The sequence below is a fragment of the Gasterosteus aculeatus genome, chromosome X, assembly GCF_964276395.1.
Source record: "Gasterosteus aculeatus chromosome X, fGasAcu3.hap1.1, whole genome shotgun sequence".
Taxonomy (NCBI): Eukaryota; Metazoa; Chordata; class Actinopteri; order Perciformes; family Gasterosteidae; genus Gasterosteus; species Gasterosteus aculeatus.
In genome coordinates this window covers 17,663,186-17,680,519 of record NC_135698.1, presented here as the reverse complement: position 1 = coordinate 17,680,519, position 17,334 = coordinate 17,663,186, and the positions used below count along the sequence as shown (strand labels likewise).

The following is a 17,334-nucleotide window of genomic DNA, read 5'->3' as shown; positions in this document are numbered from 1 at the left end:
TTAAATAATTGCATAAACATTTTAGGATAAAAGCTGTGACTGACAAACTGGCTACATTTGATAGTATTGACACCTAATGAAAGATGTTAATGTTTCTCTACATAATAAATGCAAATAAAGACTAAAGTCCAACCGTGCATTAAATATATTGGAATGTGTCCAAACGGAATACAGGACTGCCGGCTCGTGCTTCTGCTTCTGCGTCGTTGCGTCGACGCACTCGTTTCAATTCATGGTTCTGCGTGTGTTGCAGAGCAATTCACCGCCAGAACAACAAGCGGAGTCACGTGTTTCGTTGAAGACGACCTAGAGTCTCACGTCTATTTAATTTATTTATTTATCATAGACGTTATTGCCTCGTGCATCGCCACTGCTGCTTTTCATCAAGGACACATTTGTCCCGTATTCTCCTCCACAACTTTGTTCCTCTCGACCGGCAAACCGGCGTTTGCGGCGGTCTCCCTCGGTATCGGGCTATGAAGGAGGAAATGTGAGACTCCGTAAAGGATGTAGGTAGCGGACCAATCGCAGCCTGGTGCGCTGCGGGAGGCTTGCGTCGCTAGTCTAGAAAAATGTCTCGACACACGCAAGGACGCAAGGAGGTCTTGCGTCTGCGTCGCTCTGAAAACGCAGAAGCATAAACTAGGCTTAAGGTTCATTTATATTATGGAAAACATGATTATTTCTGTGCAATATCGTATTCAACCAGTTGGCGGGGATATTGACTGTTCCCTTCCGGTTGAGTAACTGCAGAAGAAGAGAAAGAGCCAATCAGATCGCGAGTAGAGAATACTCGCCCGGACATTTTCACAGACTGTACACGTGCCGGCTGAGGAGGTAATGATGACTTAATAAACCATATTGTCATGTTGTGGCCTTGCTGTTTTGTTTTAAGTCCAAGCGTTTATATCTCCGCGTTACGTCGTCCGTAATGTTTTGGTTTGAGGACGTGGCTCCTTCTTCAGCTAGCTAACGCTAACTAACTCGCATGTCAGCCGGTTTTCCCGAACTGAACAGCGAACTCCGTGGACATTTCTGTCCGTTTTTAAGTCTACTGACAAACCCCGCATGCAATACAAATTCCCTCTTTTTCTGAACCATTCGGGGAAAATGTCAAGTCCGGCTTCATTACGACAACCAGCTTATCGCGCGTATTTTAAACGGTGAGTTTTTTTTAGTAACGACGTTTCGGCCACGTGTTGATAGCTGCTAACGTTACGCGTCTCTGTTCCACCGAATAGTCACGTTTTGTGTGAGTTTGGTGGGTCGTATATTCTGTTGTACGTTGTTTAAAGTGTCTTTTAAACCCCTTGTTACTAGCGACGGTTCACCTTACATAATGAGTCCTGTTCGGACAGGGGGGGGGGGGGGGGGGGTTATTGGATTTGTTAGTCGTGTATCTATTATATATTAAATGAAAATGTTGATACAACTCTCTTCCTATATTTAATCACACTAAGCAGTCACATTATGACCTTCTGTGCCTTTTGCTTCAGCAACATTTTAGTTGAATACACCTGTTCAAAGCCTTCATTGGAGCCAATTTATTTTAAAAAAGCAGATCCTTATTTAGTTTTGTCCTACTGGATTTCTGTCCCAATGCTAATCAGAATGTTTTTGTGTGGTTTTATTTCCTCAGATAATGACCTTGAGCACCATCATTTGTTAAATATGTCTGGGCCGCCAGAAAGGAACAAAACTGCAACCACTGGTATTTGTGCAAAAAAAGTCGACGATGCTTCACTGCATGGAGAACCAGGAGAGCACCAGGAAGAAATGCCAGCAGAACATAAAAGCTGCCAAGACGAAGAGGAAAACAATTGACGACCAGAACGAACATCTGGATACAAATAAATTGGCCAAAAAAGCCAAATCCAGCAATGCTAACCAGGGAAGTCAAACGCCTCTAAACGCCGCAAACCAGAGAAGCGATGTATCAAAACGTGGACTCGCTGAGCCCCAATCTTCGGAGCACCACAGTTTAGACGGCGCCCTGAAAGACAGCTGGGAAATGGACAGTGGTTTCTCCTCAGAGGCGAGTCCCACGGCCAGCGGACGGAACTCGCCGTGTCTCCGCTCCATCAAGGTGGTGGCGTTGGACTGTGAGATGGTCGGGACGGGGCCCGGCGGGCGCTGCAGCGAGCTGGCCCGCTGCAGCATCTTGGACTACCATGGCAACGTGCTCTACGATCAATACGTCAGACCGCTTCGGCCCGTCACCGACTACAGGACCCGCTGGAGCGGCATCCGGAGGAAAGACCTGCTCAACGCCGTCCCCTTCGCCCAGGCCAGGGAGGAGGTGAGGCCTGCTGCACTTTGAGATCTGCTGATTTCATTCTGAACTAAAGCATTCGGTTACAACAGTAATCCACCAACAATGCAATTACAAGCGCTTTAGCTTGAGCACCGTATTACCAAATAATGAGCAGTTAGCCAGAACTTGTATTATTCACTAAACTCTTGAGCTATTTTTAGCCCTTTCCTTCATGCAAAACCCAAGTAGAACTGTAAACCCCACCTACGATGACATGTGACATTGTTAAGTAGGTCACCGGCTGTATGTCTGAAAGGATAGCACACGTTTTAAAAACAAAACTAACCTTTCAGGGAAAGGCTAAAGTAAGGAGACTGAATGCCTGAGTTGTTGTTTTGCTCCATACTGAGAAACGGACAGAATTTCAAATCAACTGCAGGTTAAATAAGAACTAATCCCGCTGCGCCTGGTGACAAGTCTGGGAAATATTCTGTGCATTTTAAATGATTTATTAAGCTCCACATTCAGTTCATAGTGGCTCTGTCAAGTTTAACCGCAGCCGGATTGTCCTCTTCATGTGTGCTCTTCTGCACTGGCTTCTCTCCTCTAGATCCGCACTATACTCGAGGGAAAAGTTGTCGTCGGCCACTCCATCTACAACGACTTCGAGGCGTTGGACATGCTGCACCCGGGTCACATGACCAGGGACACATGCACGACGCCCCACCTCCGCCGGTTGGCGAGTTTCCCCAAAAGTCGCCGCTCTTCCCTCAAAATCCTCGCCGGCAGACTGCTGAGCAGGAGGATACAGGTGAGCTGTTACGTAAAATCTCATGAATCAGATATCAAGGAATTAAACATTCCGGGTAAATGGGGGTTGATTAAATCAGTTTAAATTGAAGCGTATCTGAGAGTGACTTTCCTCGTCCTCTTCACCTGGCCAGGTGGGGCACAGAGGTCACTGTTCAGTGGAAGACGCGCTGGCCGCCCTCGACCTCTACAAGCTGGTGGAAGGCGAGTGGGAGCGGGAGCTGCAGAGCCAGCTGAGGGACGATGGAGCGCCGCTAGAGCCCAGCTTCGCCGCCTCCAACCACTACATGCAGGACGAGTACTGGCCGAACAGCGTCGTCGGCGACAGCCAATGAGAGGACAGTGCGCCCAACGCCCCGTGACATCACATGGGGATTTTCAGTCACCACAGAAACTCTAGATAATGAATGTGAAGAGTTTGACTGCAAAACCAAGTGATTTAAGTCACTGGTCTGTATTGTCTGCACGTCCACCATCACGTTGTTAAACATGGTCCAGGGCAACTTCTTTGCTGTGATTGCAGAGCTGCGAACTGCACAGTTCATCGTTACAGATATGTTGTCTCTTTAAACTGGAGGTGATTAAGTTATTAAATGAATAGTAAGCAGTTCTGCTCTTACATTAAATGTACAGAACACTTTGGGAAAACACAAACTGCAGTTTCATTTGAGTCAGTTATCAAACCAGGTGACGCTTTTAGAAGGGAAACACATTTTTAAAAACTAGTTCAACCTGTTGCAGCTGCCTCCGAACACGGAGCCTCAAAGGTTTTATATTGTAATGATGGTATTTCATTATCTTTTCCTGTAAGCTGCTCTAAAATGTCCTAATAAAACTGCTTCTGGTTCAAATGAAAGTGACTTTGTCTTGTTGTGGGTCCACTGCAGCAAAGGTGAAGATTTGCTCTGGGGTCACTTTTAATCGTGGTTTCTCTCCCAGCATTCCCAGTTAAATCCCAGTGACTGAAACACTCACGTGGATCTCTGAGCTGAACGCCGCTCAGCTTCTACGTCGCGCCGTAAAGGTATAAAGACGTCGGCGTTATGTTTATCATTTCTATCACCTTATCCAAGCATAGGAACAAGCTGCAGGTGGAGCTGTACATCTGTTTATGCACCGGGGCTCTTAAATATCTTTTAAGTCATCAACTCACACACATGCAAAGCCTGAACTCGCCCCACAGCTCAGGCTGTAGGGAGGGAACACAATGGAACATTGTTTTTCACAATCCATCTAATTTTGTTCCCCAAATGGCTTTGTTGGGCTCAGGGCTGATTTAGCAGATTATTAGACTGCTCCTTCACTGTTGCATCAGGAGCAGAACGAGTGCTGCTGACGTCAGAGGCAAGAAGACGGACGGCAATGTGTCCCAAAGGACATATTTTTAAATAAATGTAACTTTTTAGTTATTTCAGTCATTACCTGCTGAAGTAATGTCTTGCTGAAGGCGTTGGCGTTTGGGAGGCTCGCCACATGGCTGTTCTCATCGTGATGCAATTAACCTACTAAAATAGTACAGAAAGGAAAAACAACTTAAAATATGTATACACTTGTATAAATGTATTTGAGTGAGACTGCTTCAGTGGATCATACATTACTGCTGTAGTATTGCAATATTGAACTGTGGATCTAACAGAATGCTTCATAGAGGTGATGTGGGTATTTACACAGAACTTTGAATGGTATCTAATGACAGGATTAGTGCAGCTCAAGACGAGTGAGGATTCTTTAGGAAATCGATGTACGAAGGTGTTTTTTAACATAAACATACATTTCATCCACCCACTGATGTCAAAGAGGTTTTGACGGAATGATTTCACTCGACAGCAAAATACCGAAATTACCACGACTACGCCCCCCTGCTGTGTTTGCTGCATGGGGGCTCTTAGTTGATTTGTTTTCACTCACTCACACCTCAATTACTTGAGATTAATCTGGAGATTTTTCGGGTGTCCGATTAGATGAAGTGCTCACAGAACTGAACACATTATATAAAGCTTTGCATTACTCTCATCGGGTACGACAACTAATCTGATCGCAGTGAATTGTGCATCGTTTAGGGTCCATGTTTACTGATGTGAATCTGCCACGTCGAAATCTAAAATCCTTGTGGCTTGGCTGTGGGTGTGTGTGTAAATGTGATTATGAAAACATATTTAAAGTAGATTTTGAAGCTTTTCCTCTTCAATCGGGATGATGGATCTATAGTTTTAGAGCAAAGATCTCATGTGATTTCTGATTTCTGAATGTGAGTACGAAATATAAAACCGGTTTAAAACCGTGTTAATAATGTGATGCATACAGTATTTGCCAAATAGATACTATTGCTTAATATGTAGTGTGCATATATAATATATTTGTATTTCTTATACGGTTAATATTTCCTTTATTGTTTGTATATGTTTGTTTTGAAAATATCTTTCTTACTCTTCAGTTGTAATTTTCAATCAATCTCATTATTGATCCCAGTCCTTTGCATGCAGAGTTAAAAATAAATTAGAATAAATCAAAGACTAATTGGAAAAGTAATTCCTCCCGCCCGCTCGTTCCATTGAGAAATATTAGAGCCAGAGCTCCCAAAACAACATCACATCTCTGAACATGTGACGCAGGCCTCCTCCTCCCACTGCAGCGATCACGTTGTAGAAATTAAACTGGAAATCAGCTCTCACAATGGTCACTTTACACTCAAGTCTCCTTGGAATTCCATCAAATCCCTCCTCCATCTTACACCACCTCTTACCTACTCACGGATGACCTCATGCGCCTCTTCATCGCGGGGAGCCCCTCCATCATTGGCCGGCCTCTCCCTCGCCATCACTTCCTCCCGCCCCTCCGGCCCTTTAGTGCTGATTGAAAAATAAAAAAAGTGGGATGTAATCTGGTGTGACGTCACTAATCCCGACGCTACAAATTAGAGGTCCCGTTGCAGCGGCTCCACACCACCGACGTCCCGGGACTCTTCACATCTGCCTCAGGTAAGAGTCCTCTGCTCCATCTGCTGCTTCGCCTCTCTTCTGCTCCTCAGACGGCGTACAGCTCCCCGTCTCTGCGGCGACTCGGGCTTCCTTTCCAAAGCGGTTTCAAGTGTGTAAATGGGGATATGGGGCTGCGTTTGAATTGCACTTGAGGTATTTGGGATTTAAATATAATAAAGAGTCAGCAGTTGCATCATGTGACCAAGTGTGACGAGGTTTAGAGCTGCATTCCTGCTCTTAGTTACTATACTTCCCTCATGAATCCATCTGATGGTTAGTATTAGTTGTGTTATATAAAGTGCAAGTTCAGTGTGTTTAGTATCTTAAGAGCTTCACATTCTAAAATCCACAAACATTTTACATGTTCTGCTGCAGATCTTAGAAAGAGCCAAGTTGTATTCTTTATTTTTACTTGAGAAAAGATAATTCAATAGATTAATTCATTGGTATTAGAAAAGCAGGATACTATGCAGAGTTTAAAACGCAGAGCGGGTGGAAGGGGGATTAAAGTGGAATACAGTGCGTCCATTGTTTGTTTCCTTTTCTTATTTACTGCCCTTTTATTTTCCCTCCAGACGGTGAGACGCTGATCTAAAGAACAGAAGAGATGGCTGTGGTTGTAAGTGTTGAGTCGATATTAAAACTTTACATGTATTTCTGAGCTCTAGAGGTTCTAAAGGCCTGTGATTGTTCACCAATCACCTTTTACTCAACCGCAGCTCTCTCAAGACAAAAGTAGCATTAGCAGCTAATCTCTACTTTTGGTCCTTACGGCGTATTTACAGGCTTTACTGGACTCGTGGGTTGTGGGGCAGATTAATGAAACACAGGCCTATTGATTATTGCTGCTGCAACACTGGTGTGTTCATACAATCATATCAGACATCCAAAGCAACACAAAAGAGACATTCAATGCACACCTAGTGTGAATAATCAATAGGTGATATGATCAAAATGCAAACTGCACTGCTGCTCAAAGACTCGTTTGCCTTTTTTCCATCTGCGTGTTTGTCGGTTGAATCAGTTACACATTTGTTTAGGATTTGACAGGTTAGTAGAATATCCCCCCCCCCCCCACACACACACATACATAGTCAAACTCCTCCTACGTTCATAGATTTTATCACGCCGGCGCTGTGCTTTCAGAGTGGAACTTACCGCATGGTGTCGGAGGAGGAGCAGGCCCTCCGGTCCAAGCTGGAGCGCCTCACCGTCAAGGACCACGGCCCGGTGTTCGGACCGTGCGCCAGCCTACCGGACCACACCAAGCAGAAGGTACACAGCGTCTCACCGTTAAGGGGATATTGACACAAATGCGATATTATATTCAGAACTGTTTTCAATTATCGTAGTTTCCCTCTACTAGAAAGGGAGGGGCGGGCGGCGGGGCATTCGGCTGGTTGCGATCTCCAACCTCACCTGTAGATGGCGCTATATCACACACACTGCTACTTTAAACTACAGGACCAGGACTGTACATAAGTTAAGCTGTTCAGAATGTTTATCATCAGGAGGCAGCTAGGTGACGTTTACGAGCTTCCCTCGTGATTCAAACACGAGTTCAGAGAATAATAGACCAACCTGTTTTGATGGTGGTGTCACTAAACTGTCTATAAGCAAAGTCGGCTGGTCTGGTTCCGCCTGCAGGCCAAGGACGAGCTGAACGAGACGGATGAGAAGAAGGTGTCGGCTGTGAAGGAGCTGAGAGGAATAATCAAGGAGAAGGCAGATGGCGGTGACGATCTGGCCAAAGGGGTGCTGGACACGTTTGGGGAGAAACCCGACGGCCTGCTGGTCCGCTTCATCCGCGCCAGGAAGTACGACGTGCCCAGAGCCTTCGAACTGATGAAGGGTACGTCAGGAACAGGTCGAATGCCGAAAATGGCAATGATAAACGTGTATGAGTAATATGAGTTGTGGTGTTTAATGTATGTAGGGGAGTAATGCTTCAGACATAAAAACATATTATAACATAATGATGGATTTACATGTGTACACTAATAAATCAAACCCCCCCCCCCAGGCTATGTGCGCTTCAGGAAGGAGTACCCCGAGCTCTTTGAGAATCTGACCCCCGAGGCCGTCCGCAGCACCATCGAGGCCGGATACCCCGGCATCCTGCCCAGCAGAGACAAGTACGGCCGCGTGGTTCTGCTCTTCAACATCGAGAACTGGGACTACGAGGAGATCACATTTGACGAGGTACGAATTCTAATGAACAAAGTAAAGAAACAACCAAACAAATAAAATTAAAAATAAAAACACCTGCGTGATCCCGCACCAGGGCTCTTTTTTCATTTCTTTACGTAGTACCGTGAATATTAAAGGATCAAAATACATAAATTGATGTGTGTGTGCGTTCAGATCCTGCGTGCGTACTGCGTGATCCTGGAGAAGCTGCTGGAGAACGAGGAGACTCAGATCAACGGCTTCTGCATCATCGAGAACTTCAAGGGCTTCACCATGCAGCAGGCGTCGGGAATCAAACCCACGGAGCTCAAGAAGATGGTTGACATGTTGCAGGTGGGAAGGGCACGCGTTCAGGAGATGAAAGCTGCGAATAAAAAGCCACGTTGAGAAGAGAGCGTTTTGGAACGTTATTGTTTTTTTCTAAAATGAAGTAGAAAGACTTTTACCTCGACGGCGGGTGGAGCTGCGTGTGGTCGACTGTCTCTCCCCTCGTGGGTGTTTATTAAATCACCGCTTGTTCTTCCAGGATTCATTCCCTGCTCGTTTCAAAGCTGTGCACTTCATCCACCAGCCCTGGTACTTCACCACCACATACAATGTGGTCAAACCGCTCATGAAGGGCAAGCTGCTGGAGAGAGTGAGTCACACACACACAAACACACACGTTTTGTCAAATGGTCCACTGAGACATTCTTACAATTTTTTTCTCGCAATTGTCCTCGCTGCAGGTGTTCGTCCACGGAGACGAGCTGGAGAACTACTACAAGGAGTTTGACGCCGACATCCTTCCCTCCGAGTTCGATGGAAAAGGCTCAAAGTACGACGGCAAGGCCACGTCGGCCAAGCTGTTCGACTGAAACGCACCCGCCCTGAAGGGTTATTGCATATTACAAACCCCACAGACTGTGGAGATCCAAAAGCCCCAAAAGCTCTGAATGAAAGTCTCGAGTGCATGTTGTGTCCACGAGGGTCGAACAAAGTGCAGGCCGACGTTCATTCATCTCTTCTCTTCATGGGGCTGGACACACCGGTAGTTTTTCTAGTTTTCAAAGCTTCGAAGGGTTCATTTTCATAATCATTATCCTAGTTATTGTCAAACTATGTGATGTGTAGTCAATGGGCAACGAATGCTAACGCACCAGTTGGACAATTAGACCGGTCACACACACACACACACACACACACACACACACACGTTAAAGTCTTTAAATGTCAATTCACGAGTGATAATGTTAAGAAACATTACGTTTTCTATCCCTCGCCTGCTTAGTTTGTGCTTAGTTTGGACCGTAGTTCAACCGCACAGCTGGTTTCAACACTGGCAGTGACCCCCGTCTCTCCTTAAAAGTACAAGGCCGATGTTCCAACAACTGCCTGTCTCGTGTGTTTTTAGATTGTTCTTCAATATGAATATCGTTGTGCCACCTGGCACCAAAAAAAGTCAAATGTGCAATAAACTGTATATAAATATAAGCTGTGGTCTTTGAATCAATTTGCAATGTTATTAGCAATCTTAGTTTAGTGTGTAAACACTAATTAGTACTAAACTTAAGGGTGGCTTGCTAGCTGTAGAAATGTTTACCACCTTTAGTTTAAGTTTAAAGAGAAATGGTTCCTGATCATCTTCCTCGGAGGGAACCTCTCCTCTCCGTTTCAGTGCCAGTCTCTTTAAATCCTCCGCCGCAGAAAGCGGCACAAAGAGAGGAGACAAATCAAATTGGCTCGTTGAATCACATGCTTGAATCAGGATGCCCATAAAATCAGTTATGCAGGTTTTTAGTCTAAAGTTGTTAAGATATTTCTGTCTGGACCAACGTGTTGACTGACTGATTCTAGGGCTGGTAGAATAAAATAAACAGACCAAGAAACAAATCTTTGTGAAAAATATTTATTCATAAATGAGATCAAATATGACTAATCAGCCATGACTTTGCAACACATGAGAATAAAACACATTAAGATCATAAATGTAACACCCAAATGCTAATAAAGAAAAAACTGTGAAGCCATTAAAGTGCAAGAAAAACGGTCCGTTTCAGTCTGGACCCAACGCACACAACCCGTGGTGCACGTTCTTTTCAGCTTCCAGGAAGGACACAACCAATCCTGTATTAAATCCGATGGTTGACATGTTGCGCAATAAAACTTCCAGGAACGCGGGTTGAGTGAGTTTGTGTTGTTACAGGACACAGGCTGTGACTCACAGGAAGCTGACTAATACATCAAACATTCCCACCAAAGGTCTGGAATAAACCAGATTTCTTAATCCGATTTCCTAACAATTCCAGCTCTTTATCAGTACAGCTCTGATAAGAATATCCCGTACCATAAGACGCAATAGTGGTGCGTTTTGTGCGATAGTCGTCACGTGTCTTTTCTCCTCTCTTCCCTATATTTAAGTTGGTTTGTTTTTCCACCCATCCGGTATGCAGGAATAAGCAGCTTAAAAACAAACCCTGCTCACCCCCGAAAAACAACTTACGAAACGTGAAACGCATTAATTAGCCCTTGTTCAACGTTAATATGAGAGGTGAGTCTAATACAAGACTTCCATTGTGTTTGAGCCAAAGCCATGCGCCTGTTTTAAGGAGTCACATGTGGTCAAAATCATTTTAAAAAAGTACAACGTTGAGATACTAGTTAATTGAAAAGTGAAGAGTGCTTTGGTCCATTCACTTGGCAAGTGCATAAATCGAGTCTGATACAGTACGCCTACTTGTTGAGTCCCGTTTTATCTCTCTTCTCTGCTTTTTGTTGTAAACAGTTTGACCCAACTCCGTCCTGACCGTGGTCGTTTTGAGAAGGTCAACAGGTACAATGACTGCTGTTGGTCCACTGCTCACGAGGGAATAGCAAAGACAAAACCCCCCCCCAAAAAAACAATCAAATCAAATCCAGTCAGGCCTCAACAATAGAAACCAGTGTCATTTAACACGCTTTTCCTGCAATAAAAAGTCAAACTTCTCTTAAAGAAAACATACAAGATCATATTACATCAATATTAATTGGATTTCCAGTTTGACTGTACACAGTGTAAACCATGAATCACGTCCTATGCTCCTTACTAGGTAGCTCAATGACTCAAGAGAAGCACAAGGTTCATATTAATATTCAGGCACTTCTGGTGGTGAACTTTTTAAGATGAATCCCGACAGACTTTTTAAATAGGTGATAATATGCTTCGAAATATAAGTGAGCAGTATATTTTAAAGTATATTATGGTTAAAGGTGTAAGGCTTCACAATGTGTCCTTCACAGAGTTAATATTACAGTTCATTAGATTTGAGCCGTTCTCGTCGGGTTGTTTGTGCGTGAGGTGACGTTCACTTGTATGGGGATCGAGGACATTTTCCATACTTGTTTCTATAGAAAAACGGACTTCTCTCCCCTTACTGCATGCAGGTCAGAGGTCACGTTCGCTCTCTTCTGCTCGCTGACTGTCACCCCGGTTCTCTGCAGGCAGGAGCCGGCGTCCCGGCGGCCGCTCCTCCGGCAGGCCGGCCGGTTCTTCTCCCAGCGGCACAGGGCGTCGGCGTACTCCACGATGGCCTTGTCCATCCAGGTGAGGGGCTGGGGGAGCAGCATGGCCCCCTCGAAGAAGCCCAGGTGACCTCCGTGCTGCGTCAGTACGAACATCACGTTGGGCATTTTTTCTGCAAACAGAGGGAGCGGTGAGATAAACGTTAGAAATCAGCAGTGTCTATGTGAGGTATGGCTCACACCCCGTATGGTGCCGGCAGATTCATCAAATGAAGGAACTTCCAATAAAGGAACTTCAAAACACTAAAAGCCAGCTGCAAATATATTTGGGGTTCAGGAGGCATTCAATTAGCTTTTTGCACTTCATTTTTTTCAAGTCAAGCGCCTTCACCCTTGACTTGTGAATATGGGTTCCTTTCTCTCAGAGTCTCATACAGTACGAAAAGGAGTGCCTTTAATCAAAGGACCTCCTTTTCCAAAACACACACATACATATGCCATCGTCCCTTTGCGTTCTGTCCCTCTACACACACCTACACACTCTCTCATGGGACACACACACATGTCCAACAGGGGGTGGGAGCAGAAATCCTGCAGCCGGATCCTTATTTTCAGTGGGTTTTGAGTGTGTGCGACGTCTACACAGAAAGTAAGAGTCTAAAGTAAAAAAAAAAAAAAAAGAAAAGAAAAAAACTGGTCACATGTTCCGATTCCCTTGAAATTGAAGACGAGTCTAGAATTTCACTTGTCAGGGTTTGGGTCATTACTCACACTGATTTAAACACATAGGGGCCAGTGCATGTGACCTGAGGAAAGACAGGGCCACACACACACACACACACACACACACACACATGCACGCACGCACGCACAGAGCTATATATAATCCAACAGCCCAGCCGTATCACATGGCCCTGAAAAATTCAACAAGACAGTCAGGGCCGGCACATTCACCGGGCGTGTTGTTGAGCAGAGACTTCATCAACACTTAAGACTCTGGGGCTTTTTTACTCAACCACAGGAAGACAATGTTTGCCCTCTGCAGTCATTCTCTTGGACTTTGCCGCATACTTATGCGTGTAGAGGAGATTTTTTGAACTGGATTGTTTCATGTTACATTTACGTGCGACCCATTTGGTTTACCAGGGCCGTTTTTAAAGCTGCTCAAACATGATTGTTCAGCGGGGTTTGAAGTGGGGCTGTAGGAGGTACTTTTAGTCAGTATATTATTATCTACAGTCATTTCCAACAGCACTGCATCACAACCACACCAAGCCAACGACACCAGTGCATTGATGGGTTTCACAGCGAGAGGTGAAGACGAACCGGCGAGTGCGCGTGGGATCTCCAGTAGAGACTGATGAATGAGGGGGTCGTCTGAGGAGTTCACCAGGAACAGAGGAACGGACACCTGGAGACAGAAGCACTTCGGTTACACAAGCAGTAGTACCAGTAAAAGTATTAGAAGCGGTAGTAGATGCAGTGCAGGTGACCTCTGTAGCAGTATAATCTGTAAACACAACGTTACCTCCAACTGTAAAGATAGTTTTGTGTGAAGGTCAAATGAACGACATTCAGTGTGATTCATGTATTCATTTTTTAAACGCTGAACTCTTAGATTCTATGCTAAGCTAAGCTAATTGGCCTCAGTTTTTTAACTCCGCAGTTTGCGCAAAGTGTCAAACTATTCCCGTCACCTCTGAGAACACAGGTCACACAGGTCAACGCTGTACTACAGTAGGAATACTACATGTACTCACTTTGTGGATGTAGTTCAAGCAGCTCTCCTTCTCGTAGTACTCTTTCAAGGAACTGTGGCCGTGGAATTTCCTGCAGGGCAAATCATGTGATAACGTATTATTATTACTATGGTCAAAGCTTTATTTAGCATAATAAAAGCCTCATATCCATCCCGCCCCCCCACCTCATGATGCTGTCGTCGATCTGCATCAGAGACGTGGCTGCGTACAATTTGCTTAGTTCAACGTCCCCGATGTTGCTGCTTTTCAGGCCGAGTAAACTGCTCCTGTGGAACAAGACAATAACAAAAGCGTTCAGTATTTAGACAAAGCCGAGCTAAAAAAAACACTTTTGTGTGGTGCCCCCCGACCAACGATGTCAGGTGCTTTGAATGTGTTTCTGCACCTGTGTGACAGGATGAGCTTCTTCATTCGGTCCGCCAGCACAAAGTTGTAGAGCCTCCTGCACTGATCCCACTGGAGGAATGTTTCCTGGGCTCTGCAAACAAACGCATACGTACGTATTTGCACATTAAGGTAGGACAACCAACCAACCGGCTCCTTTGTTATCGTAAAATGTATATTGATTAGTTGTGACACATGTGCACCTCCCCAGTTTCCCAATCTATGCACCCTGATTGATATCTAGGCCGGGCTGTGTTTATCCTTCCGTCCGCCTACCTGAGGGCGCTGTAACCCTGGCAGACGGTGACACAGCAGAGCACTCGGTCCTGGTTGGAGGGGCTCTCGCCCAGGAACTTGCAGGCGATGTTTCCCCCCAGGCTGAAGCCCACCACCACCAGCAGGGTCTGAGGAAAGGCCTGTTTGATGTGGCCCACCATGGCGGCGTACTCCCACGTACAACCTGAGGGAGAGGAGACACTTCAATATCAGCAAGCAGCACTAGCTCTAAACGTCCAAAGTCCCTAAAGAGGCCACACCAGGCACACAATGAAGGGATCTTCCCCGTGATGCCTCAGCCCCTCCTTAATGATCTACTGTGTGGCGTTTCCGTGGTTACCGTAGGTGAACATGCGCGGCGAGGTGAGCTCCACGTTGGGCGGGGCTCCCAGGTGGTTGAGGACGGCGCAGCGGTAACCGTGCCGCTGGCAGTAATCCACGAAGGTACGAATGTAGTTCTGCTCGCTATGGTTACCGATCCCAGGACAGATTACCATGGTAACATCATCTGACACACACACACACACATGGACAAACAGGAGGGAACACAAACATACAAAGTGGAGTCATGTGTGGGCGTAGAAGGGGACGGCGTGCGTCCGCTGATTTAATCCCCGGTTGGAGCGCATGGTATTTGCTCTCTGCGGATTCATTAGTGGTCGTCCAGCCTTTGCAGACGTTACCGTATGACATCGGTGCCATCAGAACACGCACGTAAAAATACATGGAAACAAAATGACCGGCGATAGAGTTGAAATTGATGAAATCTTAGAGAAGATCCAAAGCCGGCTGCGTTGGTGCTCCACCGCATAGACCAGCATCTGCCACTCACCTCCTGTGCTGTGATCACCGAGAGCCTCAAAGAGGTCAAAGGTCGCTGTGGCCCCGTCCGGCATCGTGAGGAACTTGCGGAACCCGTGGAGGGTGGGACTGTTGACACGCCCCATCTTGCCATACAGGGCCGTCTGGATGTGTCCACTCTTGCCCCACAGCAAGGGAGGAATGTATCTGAGGAGACACGTGATCACAGCTGTTGACTTCAAGATGTTAATCGCACACGTAAATACCGCTCCGGTTAAAGGAGGCGGCAGACAGATCAACAGGAGCCGGCAGTCCAGGTTGCTCATTTTCAGCATCACTTTAAAATGATATAAGATCTCGTTGCATGTTTCTACAGGAGCCCACAACGGACAAACCAAACGCTGGCTCTAGAGAGAACTGCCCGATCTCTTACTTGCTGACCAAGTACAATGATTTGTCCAAATGTCCAAATAATGAGACAATATCCAAACAATATCACATTGCATGTGATCAAGACCCAAAACAGGTCACCTGACGTTCTAGTTTGAGGTGCATGGCGCGTCCTTGAAGTCGGGACCACGTGACAATCAGCACTCACTCTTTGGTCAGCAACGGGCAGGACTTGAAGAGGTATCGGCTGAGCGCCGTGACCTGTTGGACGACCTCCGGCGGCGCCGTGGTGCTGTTCAGGTTCAGACAGCGGACGATGACGTAGAGGACGGTGGCCACCGCCGCCAGCTTCACGCCGTCGAACATGGCCGGCAGCTCCGGGCCGAAGGTGCCCATGTCCCCGTCTTCGAGGGCGGACATTGGCGCCACAGGAGAGGACCTGCACGCACAGCATGTTAGGGAGGCAGTTAACTTGGACTAGGACTATATGTATATATTCCTCAGCATGTGTGCTTTAGTTGCTCTCTAGCCCTCATGTAAGATATTGAAGTATCTTTAAGAAAGTTTTACTTTGTCATGATGTTCTGGAGTCTGTTTGCAGAGCCTAATCTCTGATGCTGCATACAAAGGCATACAAAAAGGCATGCCCGAATAAGTAGTGGTACCAAATATAATGCATTTGAAGAGTATGGAAAGAGGGCCTGATCCTATAATTCCGCAAAACCAGCAATAAGAAAATCTGTTTTGTGTAAAGGTCATACTTTCAAATGTTGTGAAAGTACAACATAATGAAATATATCCATCAATTCAACTTCCTAACTGATACTTCAAGTAAAGGTAATTCAAAATTGCACTTAATTAGTGATTTAATTATTTAACTTTATTACTTTCCAACTACTGAGTATTGGGTGCTTAAATTCCAGAGCATTGATATCAAGATTGAGCATTGGAAAGGGATTAATCCATTATTCTGGACAACTACCATGGAGGTTTTAATTAGCTAGTGATGCCCTCTATTGCTTTGAGAAGTTTGCCCCCACCTTGTCTGACTTTGATGGAAATACATTGCTCGGTCCCTCCGTTTTTCTCTGACGATGCTGGCTCAGTGCTGAAAAACAAACAGTTAAAACTTCTTCTTTTTTGTAAAAAAAAAAGGTGGTGGTTTCAGGCCCTCTGGGAGGAAATCAAACAAAACAAACAAAAACAAACGAAACCAGAATGTCATTCGAGAATGTGACACATTTAAATTATTAATAACGCATGAACGAGTAAACTGGAACTTCCAATAAAGTTGAATAGTGTAGAATATGGTGGAACAAACGGCCAGCTGTGGCTGTTGAAGAATGCGTTTTGTCCCTCAGGTAGCGTTAAAACTGACCCAGAAGTGCCGAAGTGACGCTGGAAGCTTCAGCAAACACAAACACAAACACTACGCGGAACTACACGTAAAGTACGTGAAACCGTTTTTAAAGTACACGCGGAGCATTTCTGGTCTCACCATCGCTTTTTTCGGGTAGTTCGCTCAGGTTCTGGTCGGATCCAACTGGAGTTGAGCTCACCGTCTGTTTACAGCAGAGGAGTGACTGACCAGCAGGAACCTCATGACGCGTTCAATGCCTCTTATAAAGCTCCGAGATTTAAACATGACGGTAGCCAACTTAAAACAAACATATGTTAGAGTGTTCTCTACATGATTTGTGTTTGTTAATTTCCGTTACAATTAATTTATAATACCGTGTGTATTTATTCAGACACCGACTTCTGGCTTTTTGGGCTTCCGCACTCGTCGATTGTTACACTTGAAATCCGGCAGTAAGTGAAGGCAGCATGACAGGCAGCGGGGTTAGTTCACTTCCTATTACACAAAAAGTTACCGTCTAATTTACAGTAACAACATGCTGTGGTTTAAATGGCAGGTTCATGTATGCCACCATTGTAAGCTGACATTTCACAACGGCACGCAAATGTTACGCACATAACTGGCAGAGATACAATGCCCTGATATAATCTC

At 45.5% G+C, this 17,334-nt stretch overlaps 3 protein-coding genes across 4 annotated transcripts; 2 read left to right on the top strand and 1 right to left on the bottom strand.

Moving 5' to 3' along the window:
- The first annotated feature begins 267 nt into the window (after positions 1-267).
- On the top strand, positions 268-3,920 carry isg20 (interferon stimulated exonuclease gene). 2 transcript variants are annotated; one of them, XM_040162158.2, is made up of 4 exons: positions 268-837; positions 1,640-2,299; positions 2,865-3,065; positions 3,199-3,920. In XM_040162158.2, exons 2-4 carry the CDS (start codon positions 1,736-1,738, stop codon positions 3,397-3,399), a joined length of 966 nt encoding a protein of 321 aa, XP_040018092.2. In that variant the 5' UTR covers positions 268-837; positions 1,640-1,735; the 3' UTR covers positions 3,400-3,920. The 2 variants fall into 2 exon arrangements, with proteins under 2 accessions (XP_040018092.2, XP_040018093.2); XM_040162159.2 differs by having other exon boundaries at positions 831-1,252.
- A 2,000-nt stretch (positions 3,921-5,920) lies between these two features.
- Positions 5,921-9,705, top strand: rlbp1b (retinaldehyde binding protein 1b). The gene is made up of 8 exons (XM_040162161.2): positions 5,921-6,042; positions 6,618-6,661; positions 7,189-7,317; positions 7,690-7,894; positions 8,066-8,244; positions 8,407-8,565; positions 8,759-8,869; positions 8,961-9,705. Exons 2-8 carry the CDS (start codon positions 6,650-6,652, stop codon positions 9,087-9,089), a joined length of 924 nt encoding a protein of 307 aa, XP_040018095.1. The 5' UTR covers positions 5,921-6,042; positions 6,618-6,649; the 3' UTR covers positions 9,090-9,705.
- Positions 9,706-10,106: 401 nt separating this feature from the next.
- abhd2b (abhydrolase domain containing 2, acylglycerol lipase b) lies at positions 10,107-16,951 on the bottom strand. Its single transcript, XM_040162157.2, has 11 exons — positions 16,822-16,951; positions 16,364-16,431; positions 15,532-15,762; positions 14,965-15,140; positions 14,473-14,640; positions 14,133-14,316; positions 13,858-13,950; positions 13,637-13,738; positions 13,473-13,542; positions 13,039-13,123; positions 10,107-11,885 (listed from the first exon to the last, which is right to left on the bottom strand). The coding sequence occupies exons 2-11, from the start codon at positions 16,387-16,389 to the stop codon at positions 11,596-11,598; spliced, it is 1,425 nt and encodes a 474-aa protein (XP_040018091.2). The 5' UTR covers positions 16,390-16,431; positions 16,822-16,951; the 3' UTR covers positions 10,107-11,595.
- Positions 16,952-17,334: the final 383 nt, after the last annotated feature.

Coding starts and splice junctions, on each gene's coding strand:
- isg20 (XM_040162158.2), top strand. CDS start 1,736: ATGCTTCACTGCATGGAGAACCAGGAGAGCACCAGGAAGAAATGCCAG. Junction 2,300..2,864: donor TCGCCCAGGCCAGGGAGGAG/GTGAGGCCTGCT, acceptor TCTCTCCTCTAG/ATCCGCACTATACTCGAGGG. Junction 3,066..3,198: donor TGCTGAGCAGGAGGATACAG/GTGAGCTGTTAC, acceptor TCACCTGGCCAG/GTGGGGCACAGAGGTCACTG.
- rlbp1b (XM_040162161.2), top strand. Junction 7,895..8,065: donor AGCCTTCGAACTGATGAAGG/GTACGTCAGGAA, acceptor CCCCCCCCCCAG/GCTATGTGCGCTTCAGGAAG. Junction 8,245..8,406: donor AGGAGATCACATTTGACGAG/GTACGAATTCTA, acceptor GTGTGCGTTCAG/ATCCTGCGTGCGTACTGCGT.
- abhd2b (XM_040162157.2), bottom strand. CDS start 16,389: ATGTATTTCCATCAAAGTCAGACAAG. Junction 13,543..13,636: donor ATCGACGACAGCATCATGAG/GTGGGGGGGCGG, acceptor TTTGCCCTGCAG/GAAATTCCACGGCCACAGTT. Junction 13,124..13,472: donor GCTTGAACTACATCCACAAA/GTGAGTACATGT, acceptor TTCTGTCTCCAG/GTGTCCGTTCCTCTGTTCCT.